Genomic DNA, 12,593 nt, shown 5'->3' with positions numbered 1-12,593 from the left:
GGACATATTTGCAGGGAGTTGGATGGCTGGAGTGTAGGGTCCCTCCAGTTCTGATTTTTTGAGGAGCCTCCATGCTGTTTCCCACTGTGGCTGCACCCGCCTACAATTATGACTGTCTTTCTTTATCAGCCGTGTAAGCTGTTCGTCCATCAGGAAGTTTAATTTGCAGCTGGAGCATTGGAAATGACTTTTCCCAGTCTCTTTTTTATTTTGTGTATGTATATTGGTATTTTGCCATGGGCATGCATACTGAAAGCAAAAAGTATGAAAAGTATGCATTTATAATATACAACAATCTAAATAACAGAGAAATATACTAATCTCCCTGGTGGGGAAACTAAACTGAAGGACATCCATCTTCTCGGAGGTAAGTACATGCAGGCGGGGTTCATTGCATTGCCCTTGGCCTTACTGAGCTTTGCAGAGACTGTTTCATCAGCGTCCAGGCAGGACCCTCCACGGGCAAAAAGGCTGCAACTCGCTGACAGCCCAGGTGATGGCTAGCGTGGTTTAGCAACCAAGTGATTTTAAGGAAGGTATGCACATTTGCAGACATGATTCTACTGCGCACTTAGTGGACTCTAGAGTGGCATAAACAGAACTCTTACATGCACTGTAAAACAAAACAAAAAAATTGGTGTGACTCGATGTATTGCCCTATTTGCCTTATTTCTGTGGTCTGGCACCGACCCCAAGATACTGCCAAGGATGCCTGTGTGTACAGTACGTACAGTTTCCTGGGTTCTTGTTTTCACTGAGCCCAGATTCACAAACATCAGCAAGAAATGCTTGAAAAAGACTAGTAAGACCAAAAGTATATAGACAAGAGAGTCCATAGCCTTGGCACCAAAATGAAAAATCAAATAAAATTTGCTGAAAGAAAATGGAGATTTCACAAACAGCTTGACTGGTGGATGTATTTTAACTGAACGAGAAAGTGTGGGATCTTTAATAAGTATCTTGTCTTAGTCAATACCGTTGAAATAAAATAGAACTGGATGCCAGCAATATTGCATATAAATGAGTCCATTCCAGATGGGTTTTAAATCTGAGTGTAGGGGGGGCGATCAGATTATACAAATATCAGAGTAAGTTTCAAAGACCACCCAGGGAGGCCCTCTTTAGTCAGGTGGCAACCCCAGGATGACAAGGGACAAGATTAGCCAATTTGGTTACCTGGCCGTCCCTTAGCGTATTTCCTTTGGGTCTTTTCTATAAGCACATGCATTCGTTTTATGGCAGTTGTGTAGCTTTATTCGACCATGGGCAGTTCGTTCTCATCCACATCAACTGTTTGTAGATTTTTTAAAGTGGTGGCGGGTATGCAGGTGACCAATGCACAGAGCTCATTCAGTGAATCTTCACCCTCGTTATGTTTTCTGGACAATCTCACCCAGACAGGGTATGGGGCATTCCTTATTTTATATATAAGGTACTAAACCAGACACAGCTGAAATAAAATGACCCCAAAAAGGTGAAAATATAAAGGCATAGCCCTGGCTGGTGTAGCTCACTGGATTGAGCTCAGGCCTATGAAGCAAAGGGTCACAGTTTTGATTCCCAGTTAGGGCACATGCCTGGGTTGTGGGCCAGGTCCCCAATAGGGGGCGTGCAAGGGGCAACCACTCATTGATGTTTCTTGCCCTCTCTCCTTCCCTTCCCCTCTCTCTAAAAATGAAATAAAATATTTTTAAAAAACAAAACATAAAATAAAGGTGTAGCCACAACCATGACAAGCAGTAGTAAAAAGAAAGGGAAGAGATAACACACATGGCAGACAGAGTCCAGTTCAAGGTGGGAAGGGGTGCAGAAGAGCAAGATACTGTGCGCTGATGCGAGAGCCTGACCTCCAACGAGAGAGCGCGATCACGCTCACTTTGGAACGTTGCAGGCCCCCCCCCACCCCCCCCCCCCGTGCTGTGCTCAGGGAGGCTGCGGTTCATCTGTCTGGGAGGGAGGTGTCGGCTGGAGGTCTGCAGCCCTCCGCGGTTTTGGAGGGTGGGACAGGCTCTACCGAGGGCACAGGGCCGACAGGTGTGTGCCAGAGGCGCAGGCGGGATCCTCAGGTATGGTCATGCAGGGGAGCAGCCCCGTGCCCCCGCGGGGTGTGTGCCGTCTATGCAGCGCGCACGCGTGTGCCTGGACTTCCTCCTGTTAGCCGGGCGCTCGGCCCTGCTGGCTCAAGCCCCGCACGGCCGGCGGGGGAGGGACCTCAGGAGTCAGGAAGCTGTTCCTGATGCTCCAGGATGCTCCCCACTTGGACACCGCGGGGCACTGTCCTGGACAGCAGGGCGGCCCCCAGAACCCTCCGGCTCCCCACAGTGGAGCACAGCATGCCCCACGGGGACCAAGGCACGCCATCGCCCTGGACTCTGGGTTCCCTGCGACCACAGCTGGTCCGGGCGGGTGCTCTGGGCACCACAGCCTCGGTGAGGAGCGGCCCAGACTCTGACACCCGCACGGGCAGCCCCAGCGGGCTGTGTCGCAGGCGGTCAGAGTCGGGGTTCCAGCCGCCTGCTCCCAGCAGCCAGCATGTTCTCTCCCCCGGTGGCCTCCCTCAGTGACACTGATGAGACTTTTCCCGCTGATCCTAACTGAGCCCCGTCCTCCCTCTGCCTCCGACACTTGTGTCTGTTCAAAATTACAAGAGAGGGTGGGGTCATGCATTAGGGAAGGAGATTCTGGGGTTTGGGATCCACTCTCAAGACCATCACAAGTCGCTATTAAATAGTTAAAATCATTTAGGAATTTCCAAGGTTAATGGTTAGAGCTAAAGTATAAAAAAAATGAACTCTTCAAATGGAGCTATTAAGTTGTCACTTTGAAGAAAATGTGAACCTTCTCTTTCGTTCTGGTGGCCTTTTCCAGAATTCTCGGGCGGCGTCTCACATCTTCCACCGGGCGACCATGGGCCACGTCCAGCAGGGGCGCAGCGGCGCGGGCCCGGACGCCTGACAGCCCCGCGCCTCCGGGAAGTCGCCGCGTCTGAACGTAAGTGGACGACAGGACAGGTGATATTGGCATGCGCCATGTGTCAACGCTCCAGCCCACAGGCCCGCCTGAGGCAGAGGCCACGGCTCCCTGGGGTGGTGTCCCTGGCCCACAACACAGGAGCAGCCATGGATTCCAGAAATGGAGAGAGGGAGGGAGGGAGGGAGGGAGGGAGAGAGAAAGGAAGGAAGGAAGGAAGGAAAGAACATGACTGGGAGGAGAGAGATAAACTATCGTTTATTGAGGCTCTATTCTTTGACAATCAATATGGTAGTGTAGAGGCAGAGAGACAGATGGGCCGGTAGGTAAAAATTAGATGGACAGAAAGATGGACTGCGACGGGAGAGAGACACAGACACACAGGCAGAGGGAGTGAAGAAGGAGGGGAATAGATACGGACGGATGGGTGGAGGGACGGATGGATGGACAGACAAAGGCAGATCACCAGGTAACTACTCTGACCGGCAAGCAGGTTGAAAGACTGATATACACACAGATAATAGCAAGACAGACAGAAAACAAGACAGACACAAAACAGGAGAAAGGGAGGCAGAACGGCAGTGAGAAAAGCAGATATTAATATAAGTAGTGTGCTAGACAAACATATAATCAGATGGATGGACAGCCAGACAGACCAGAAAGAAAGATAGGCGGGCAGGTAGGCAGGCAAGCAGGAAGGTGAACAGGCAGAGATGCAGGTAGGTAGAACTAGAAAGGGGGAGATAAAAACGGACTCGATGATAGATAGTAGATTATATTTTTATTTGGCTTTAGTTAAGTTTAACAAAATTCTAAGAAAGACGGGACATGTTCCCCACATGTAGGTGAGGAAGTAGAGTGAAAGGGGTCGAGTGACTTCCCAAAGCCTGGGGCTCTGTCACCTGAGGGCACAGCAGGGAGTCAGCTGTCACACGCCAGGAACAGGCCCTCCCTGGACCTGAGTCCTAGGCCCCTCCACCTCAGACCTTCAGCCCCACCACCGCGGGCGAGAAGCTGCCAGTCTGTGGGGTTGTGTTGTAGCAGCGCGAGCAGAGCCAGATAAGCCTTGAAAAGAAACGAAACCCTGGCGGGCACTGCACCACCCAGAGGAGGAGTGAAGACTCTGTGTAGAGCTGGAAAAGCCAGCCACGAAGGGACAAATGTGATATGCTCCCCTCCTAAGAGGCTGCCAGAGCTGTCCAGCCCAGACCCAGAGGGCGGGAGGGCGGGTGCCGGGGCAGGGGCGGGGGAGGGATGGGAGTCCGTGCTGAGTGGGCACGGCGGTTCCCTCTGGGAGGCTGAGAAAGTTCTGGGGACGGATGGCGGGGATGGCTGCACAGCAGTCTGCATGCACTCGGTGCCACTGAATTGTGCACGGAAAAAGGTTAAAACGGCACATTGCATGTTGGGTATATGTTACCACAGTTTTTCCACACGCGTTGACATGGTGTTTTGTGGTAAGTCTCAGTGGTGAGGGGCACAGCTCTGTACTGTGACAGAGATACTCGCTGAAATGTGTTTGCTAAAATGAGGACAGTGGAGACCCCCCGCCCCACCTCGCAGAGCCCCCTGGAGGAAGGAGCTGGTGGCCGGCTGGGGGGCAGGGGTCTGTGGGCAGCCGTGTGCCGAGGGTGGTAGGCTCTGCCCCTGCGTAGCCTCCCGCCACGAGAAGCCAAGCCTTTGGCCTCTGTCCGAGGGTGCGGAGAATAATGTGTTTTCATTCTCTGATGTGCCCCCAGGTGGACGTGACCCAAGGAGAGGCTCCCGGCCGCCACCCTGGTGCGTGGAGAGAAGGAAGAAGGCAGTCTCCTAGTTGGTGCCGCTAACATCAGGTCCAGTAACGTTCCATTTTTTTTTAAGATTTTATTTATTTATTTTTAGAGAGGGAAAGGGAGGGAGAGAGAGAGGGAGAGAAACATCAGTGTGTGGTTGCCACTTGAGTGCCTCCTACTGGGCACCTGGCCTGCAACCCAGCCATGTGCCCTGACTGGGAATCAAACTGGCAACCCTTTGGTTCACAGTCCAGTGTTCAATCCACTGAGCCACACCAGCCAGGGCCAGTAACATTCTTATTTTCTAGCCACCCCAAGCAGCCATGACCCCCAAGTAGGAGCCTGGTGCAGGACAGTGCATGAACAATGAACATCTCGCAGGTCACCAACCTCCCCAGCTGGTTCCTGTCCCCAACACCTGCACCCTCCCTGTCTCACCCAGGCACAGATGGGCTCTGAGAGGTTAGCTAGCATGTCTCAGCTCATCAGAGTGGCAGCTCTGGGCTGCAGTGACACCAGCATCCTGGCTCTGAAGCAGGAGCGACAGCCCAAGGGTTATCTTGAAAGAAAGGACAGGACCCTCATGACTAGGATGGATTTAAATACCCCCTGCAGCACCTAAATTAACTACATAGTTACTTCACACCAGTGTAAGCTGTCTGTCATCTGGACTGGGTTCGGCACGCTCTGTAAAGGTCCAGATGGTAAACATTTGGGGATCTCTGGGCCTCATGGCATCTGTTCTAACTGCTCTGCTCAGCTGCATGCAAAGGCGAGAGGCAATATGTAAATGAGGGGGCGTGGCTGTGTCCAGTACGACTTCAGTTACAAAAGCAGGTGCCACCAATCTGCGCCCTTACCTCTGCAAACACAGGGACACATTTGCACTTTCTCAGCCATGACCGATGTCCACCAGTGGCCAGCCAAGTGCTGGGTCACCGGTGGGTCGCCCTCCCCGCGCTGTGCTGGGTTCTTTTCCCTGGCCCTGGGCTGGACAGCCTGTTACCTGGCATCAAGGTGCCTGTTGCATCTTTCCAGCCAGGATTGTCCGGCCCGGGACATCTGGCATCCTTTTGAGTCTCGTTGGAAGGTTGGGCCGTAACTAGAACAATTCTCGGAAAGATGGCAGACAGGGCGTCCTCATCAGTGGCGGTGTGGCATTTCAGCTGACTCGGGGCTGACAGACGGCGAGCCTTCCCTAGGAGCCATGGGCGGGCTCACCGATGAAGGCGAACTGGGGCGGATCGGGCAGTGCACGTACTCTGTGGCCGCGGTCCACGCCTGTGCAGCCGGAAGAGGGTTAGAAACCCCATGACCCGTAATGAACCACTCCAAATGTGCTCAGATGTCCATTTTTTTTTAAATCCGCTCCACCTTTTCAATGGGCCGCATTGGAATTGACAGAATGTCAGGTCAGACGTGCTGGACTTGATGTTTGACTTTGACTTCTAGCCCTTGGTGTCTCACAGGGAGAATCGGGCAGTTGTCCCAAACCAGCTCAAAAGCATGTCACAGCAGACGGCAGAAGGGGCCCCTCCCACCCCTGGGTCTCTGCCGGTTCCCGCCCCCACCCCGGGCACACCGTGACCTCTGCCTCTCTGGTCCTCCCTGCAGATGGATGGTTTCTAGCCTGCTCCCCAACCCCACCTCGGCCGAGTGTTGGGCGGCCCTTCTACATGGTCATATGACTCTTGATATGGACGCGGTCCTGTCCGACTTTGTTCGGTCCACGGGGGCAGAACCTGGTCTGGCCAGAGACCTGCTGGAAGGTAAGCGTCCCCCTCGTCCCCACGCCGCCCTCCTCGGAGCCACCCCAGTGATAAAGGATACGATTTCTGTCACCTGACAACAGGGCGGCACTTGGGCTCTTCAAAAAGTAAAGGGAGTCATTGGGAATGGAATTATTTTTGCTATTCTTGACTTCATGTTGGGATCCCTCAGCTCTCTGTGGGAAAAGGGCAGAAGGCACTAACTCAGCTGTGCTTTGTGTTAGCATGGAGAGATGAGGAGTCAAAACTGAGCAGTGATGACTTTTTTAGAGAAAATGCATTCAGTGGAGCAGAAATTAGAACATTCCAGAAACACTTTTTTGGAGACTTATGTTGCTCACCTCTATCTTAACTGAGATGAAAATACTTTAGGCCGAAGTTTTTGGTGGGGGGGAAAAACCCAGTAACCAGTGAAAAAGAAGGCAATAATTAAAAAGAAAAAGAAGGTAATAATTCACAAAGAGAAGGTAATAATAATTCACAAGTAAGGCAAAATTATTCATCCTTGAGCTTTTAGAGTCGATATCATTTGCTACATGAAAATGTGCACATCTATATGTAGATTACTCAGCTATAATCACAATGAACTAAAGATCAAAGTTTAATTCCTGTCTCCATCTCTTAAATGGATTTATTTTATGTAGTTTTGAAATGTTTTTTTTTTTAATGGCAAAGAGAGGCGCTGAGAAGAGCCTGTTACAACTTCTCAGGACAACAAAATGCATAAAAAGAAAAAAAAATGTTTCATGATTGCTCTTCACTTCAGACCTATAAACTGTCATTCATGGAACGAGTTACTCCTCGGCCAAGCATTCTAAGTCACAACGATTCCTTCATTCTCTGAGGAAAAGTGTGAATCATCATGCTTGTGTGTGGACCATGGAGGTAGCTGTTCAACCCCACTGAAAATCAGGAGCCACCCAGGATTCTGAGAAAACAGCAGCGAGAATAGCACAGTCATCACATTTCCCTGAACCTCCCAGAATTTCAAACAAACTTGGGGCTTAGCCGGTGCTTAGAGACTGCCGGAGAGGCATGGGAATCAAAGTCGGGTCCTCACGTCCTGGGCGTCCCACTGCGTGGTGCTTCCCCGACAGTGTCCCTGGCCCTTCTCAGTCTCAGTGCATGTGGGCAGGCAGATTTGGAATGCGTTGGCGGTTCAGGGTGGGGTCTGGTCCAGACTCCACTATGCACCTGCTCTGAGACACAGAGCAAATTATTTTACTTCTCTTATTTTAACCTGTTTTTTTTTCCTGTATCTTGAGCCTCGCCCACCTTCCAGGGGGTTAAAAAACCAAAGCTCATTCCCATAAACTAGAAGATCGAATTGGCTTTATCGAGATCCATGAATCAGGCAACATCCCCTCTAGGATCGTGCTTTGGGGTCCAGGCTAAGAACCTTTGTACAACCCAGGTCGTGAACATTTCGTCCCGTGTGGTCTCTTTAAAAGCTTTGTACTTTGGTGCCTTACACTTAGATCTCTGGCCAACTTTGAGGTGATTTTGTTAGAACAGGTAAGATTCGGGTCAAGGTTCGTGTTAATACATGTAGGACGGGGCCAGAGTTGTGAGTTCATGAGACACAGAGTTCATTCTTGTGTTATTATTGTCTCATTATTGTATTATTTTTCCATGCAGACAACTGTAAACCTACAGTTAAACCTACAGTTTACAGTGCTGATGTCCAATCAGCACCATTTGTTGAATATATTATTGCTCCTTCTTTCAAGGGCCTTTGTTCATTGGTCAGAAACCAACCGAGCATGTATCTGTGGGGATCCAGTCCTTGGTGTGGGTTCCGTTCCATTGGTCCGTCCGCTCATTGCTTTGCCAGTACTACACCGTCTTCATGACTGTAGCTTTGTGGTGCATCTTAAAACCAATTAGTGTGATTCTCCCAGCGCTCTTCTTTTTCAACTGTTCTGTTTCCTGTGCCTTTCCGTATAAACTTGAGGATCAGCTTACCTGTATCTGTAAAATTTTGTGTTGAGATTTGGATTGAAAATATGTTAAATTTACAAATAAATCATAGCCGTGTTTTGTTTTCTAATCCGTGAAGTCAGTACAGCCACACTTTCCATTTCTGAAGGGCTTTTGTGAGTTCCTTCCCAAGCAGTTTGTAGTTTTTCACATGTAGATCCTATACACAGTGTGTTGGATTCATAGCTCCAGGATTTTTTGAGCTATTATAAATAGCGTTATTTTTTAATTTTAGTTTCTACTTGTTCATTGCTAGTACAGAGAAATGTCATTGATGGTTTTTCTGTGTTGCCCACATACCCTGACATCTTGCTAAACTCGATCATTTTTTGCGTGTGGGGTGTGTGCATGTATGACCACATGCATGCATGTGTGTGTATTTCCTGGGATTTTCCACAGAGATAATCATGTTTTCTGTGGATATGGGGAGTTTTAGTTCTCCTTTTTCAATATGTATGGCTTTTATTTTTCTTGACTTATTGCATTAGCTAGGACCTCACTAAGAGGTTGGCTGGGACAGTGAAAATGAACGTCTCTGTCTTTTTCCTGACCTGGGGGAGGTATCTGGTTTCTCACCTCTGTGTAGGACGTGAGCCGTAGGTTTTTGTAGGTGCCCTTTCTAAGGAAGAGAAAATTTCCTTCTGTTTCTGGCTTATTGAGAGATTTATCATAAACACATATGAAGTTTGTCAAATACGCTTTCTACCTCAATTGATATAATCAAGTATTTTTTCTTCTTTAAACTGCTAATACAAAAATTACATTGATTGCTTTCTAATAATAAACTTGCCTTCAGCCACTATTTATTTAAATTTTTTCTCCTCATTCTGGGACTCAGATGACATGCCTTCCACAAGTTAGTGTTGTCCTGTAGGTTCCTACACACTGTTCATCTTCTTCTTCACTCTCCTCTCTGTCTGCTGTCCAGACTGGGTAATCTCTACTGATCTACTTATAAACGTAGGGACTCCTCCCTTTGTCCTCTCTGTTCTGTCGTTGACCCCGCCCACTGAGTTTTTTACTCTGGTTCTTGAATTTTTTTTCATTTCTAACATTTCCACATGCTTCTTCTTCATCTCTTCTGGTTTTTTGCTGAGACTTTCTATATTTGTCAAGAGTGTTCTCTCTTACGTGTTGGGAAAGATTTAGAATAAATGCTTTAAATTAAGTCTTCGTCAGATAATCCCACTATCACTTTCATCCCAGCATTGCTGTGAAGATTCCTCTGGTTTTTGGATGCCGAGGGAATTTGGACTGTATCCGAAACACTTTGAATATGATGTTTTGAGACTGGTGGCTGTTTAAATCTTCTGACAAAGACTGTTATTTTTGCTTTAGACAGTAACTGCCTCTGTTGGGTTCAGACCCCAAGCTCCATGTTCCCCGAAACCTCTGTGGTCTGTGGTTCCCAGGCGGGGGCCTCCCGTGAGCGCCATCCAGTGGCTGGGCTGGGGCCTGCGCGGTGGTCAGTCCCATCATTCACTCCTCCAAGTCTCTACTATCTGTTCAGGGTCCGAGCCACCCATAAGCAGCCCGAGTCCATCAACAACGTTAAGGGGTTTGGCTTCCCAAACTCCTGTCTCTATGAAACCCCCTCAGTAGCTCCGGGTCTCTGAGATGCAGCCCTCAGCCCGCAGTGGCCCCGCGCCGCTGCACCGTCCAACCTGGCCACGCCCAGCTGGAGCCCAGCAGCCCAGAGCCGGAGAGAGTGGCTCACCCCCAGGGACCACAGCCCCTCTGCAGGGGAAGCAAAGTTCCCCTGCCTGTCGGTTTTAATTTCCTGCCTCCACAGAACTGCTGGAGGTCTGGGACCCTAGAGAACTGGAAAAAAAAAAAATGCTTAACAGATAAAAGATAAATGCGACCACTCGACACTCTCTCTGGACACCGAGCCTGGCGGTTTCTCCGGGAGCGGACGCCCGCATCTGCGCACATCAGGGAGACGGGAAGGGAAAAGCGATTCTCGCCCCCAGTTCTGTGGCACTTGGAATCGTGGCCTTGCTCCCCGCGTGCCTGCTCGCGGTTACTTTTCTCGGTCCCAGGAGCTGCCTCTGCGTTCAGGCCCGGTGGGGCAGCTGCTTTCTTTCCGTGGGAGCCCGGGGTGGAGTGTCCTTACTGGGCGCCACCCGGCCCGGAACCCACCCTCCGCTTTCACCAGCAGGAGACCCCGCTGACACGTGTACCGTGGGCCCTGTCGGTTGCCACAGTTACCTGGGTCGGGATTTTACTAAAACCCAGCGTTTCAAAGAATGAAACCTTGTCCTCATGATCTTTCTAAGCGTAACCAAAAATCGCAATGATCCCGGAAGGGAGGTGAGAGGTATGAGGGCCCTCTCCGTGCTGGTTTTTAGGCTTTTTATGAGTGTTTTAAGTAGTTTACTGATTTTGAAAGGAAACGTTCCATGCTCTAAACTCAGTGTTTATATACAAAGTGTATGTGTTTACATACAATGATGGGAAGGACCGCACAGTGGAGAGGGACCAGAGGGGAGCCTGGCTGATGAAGGCTCTGGCTGAAGAGGCAGGGCAGGGGCAGCAGGAGAAACAGAGGCGGGGTCGGAGCCGGTGGACTCCGGTCTGCCCCCCAGGGGAGCAGGGGTGGAGGCAGAAGGCCCGTAGCCCTGCAGCCTCTGTGCTGGATGACCTGACGCTTTAATGTGCTTCTCTTATTCCCCAAGACAGTACCGAAATGAAACACTTCTGTGGTGTCTTTGCTCCTGACCGTGGAGGAAAAAAATATGGTTACATTGTGAATGATGCCGTGCTGTCATTGCAACTATCATAATCGACAGTATCAAGTCTGCCCTAGAAAAAAGCAGAAAGAAAGGGATAGACCAAAGGAAGCTGTTCGGATATACCTCACCCCTTCAAAGCCTCACTCTGCTCTCTGCAGCAAGCAGTTCTGCCTCTCATTAGTCAGCGCGGTTATTCCCTGCCATTCGAAGGGGACATCACCGGGACAGGCTACGATTTCTTTCACTCTTTCAGATTCAAGCAAGGGGTTGAATTCTTTGTCTTCCAAACGGACTCATGTGAGGCCTGATTCACTCAGGGGCAGGGTGGGGTGCCTGGTCGCTCCCGAGAGGAGTCAGGAGATCCAGCCTCACAGTAGCTTCTGTGGTGCTGCGAACACTCTGCTGCAATGCTGGGCCCCGGGCCCCTGCTGGGCGCGCCCGCGGGCCCCTCACCCAGTGCGGCGCCGGAGCCCTGAAGTCCCTCTCCAACTGAGGCCATGGCACCGAGTCCCTCCCAAGTGTATGGTTTTCCCATATGGAGCTCAAAAAAAAAAAAAAAAAGGAAGGCTCTGAGCAAAATTGGGGAATTCTTTTTATTCACTTTGTGACTTCCCATTTTGGTCCTCCCCAGAGGAAGCTCTACAGCTTGATCTCTGAAAGGGGTATGATAATTAGGAATGTCATGTGTCAGGAGTGTGTGTGTGTGTTAACCTGAAGGCTATGGGTTATAGCCTTGGATATAGCCACACATTTTGGGCGCACAACCGCCGTGGTGGTGAAATTCTACACTTAGAGGTTATGCGTGAAGTCACCGCATCCCTCTGACAACGGAGACCTAGTGTTGGAAAGTTCATCAGTCAAATGCTGAGGAGAATCCCCCCTTTGCACACTTATGTTCTACAGCAAGGCTGTCTCACGTGCCTTAACGCTGTCCCCTCTCGTCACTCCTTGTCCGCAGGCAAAAACTGGGACCTGACAGCCGCTCTGAGTGACTATGAGCAGCTGCGACAGGTGCACACAGCCAACCTGCCACATGTGTTCAACGAGGGCAGGTGCCCCAAGCAGCCGGAGCGAGAGCCAGCGCAGCCCGGGCACAAGGTGGAGCGGCCCTGCCTGCAGAGACAGGACGACATTGCCCAAGGTACTGGCGGAGGGGCGGAGCCCCGGCTCGGGGGTCCCCTGGGCCAGCACGCCATGGTCTGCGGGGGGGCTGGGGGCGCAAACAAGTGGCCTCCCGGTGGCCGACAAGTCCGGCTCGTCGCTCCTCACGCTAAGCTGATGTGTCCTCGGAAAAGCAGGGGAGTCGGGCCCGGGGGACAACAGGCCGGCCTTCCCAGGCCCAACGTCTCAAGTTCCTTCAGTTCTTC

At 50.7% G+C, this 12,593-nt stretch overlaps 1 protein-coding gene across 1 annotated transcript in view; it reads left to right on the top strand.

The window, feature by feature from the left end:
- The first annotated feature begins 2,867 nt into the window (after positions 1 to 2,867).
- Positions 2,868 to 12,593, top strand: part of OTUD7A (OTU deubiquitinase 7A) — a 33,684-nt gene continuing 23,958 nt past the window's right edge. The window contains exons 1-4 of the mRNA XM_045824994.1: positions 2,868 to 2,991; positions 4,710 to 4,802; positions 6,357 to 6,511; positions 12,185 to 12,367. Coding sequence (XP_045680950.1) covers positions 6,361 to 6,511; positions 12,185 to 12,367 — 334 coding nt within the window. The 5' untranslated portion in view covers positions 2,868 to 2,991; positions 4,710 to 4,802; positions 6,357 to 6,360. The remainder of the gene's footprint in view (positions 2,992 to 4,709; positions 4,803 to 6,356; positions 6,512 to 12,184; positions 12,368 to 12,593) is intronic.

This window comes from Phyllostomus hastatus, unplaced genomic scaffold (genome assembly GCF_019186645.2).
Source record: "Phyllostomus hastatus isolate PE091 unplaced genomic scaffold, TTU_PhHast_1.1 phas_scaffold_555, whole genome shotgun sequence".
Taxonomy (NCBI): domain Eukaryota; kingdom Metazoa; phylum Chordata; class Mammalia; order Chiroptera; family Phyllostomidae; genus Phyllostomus; species Phyllostomus hastatus.
The sequence above is the reverse complement of the archived record's forward strand: the minus strand, read 5'-3'. Positions and strand labels throughout refer to the sequence as shown.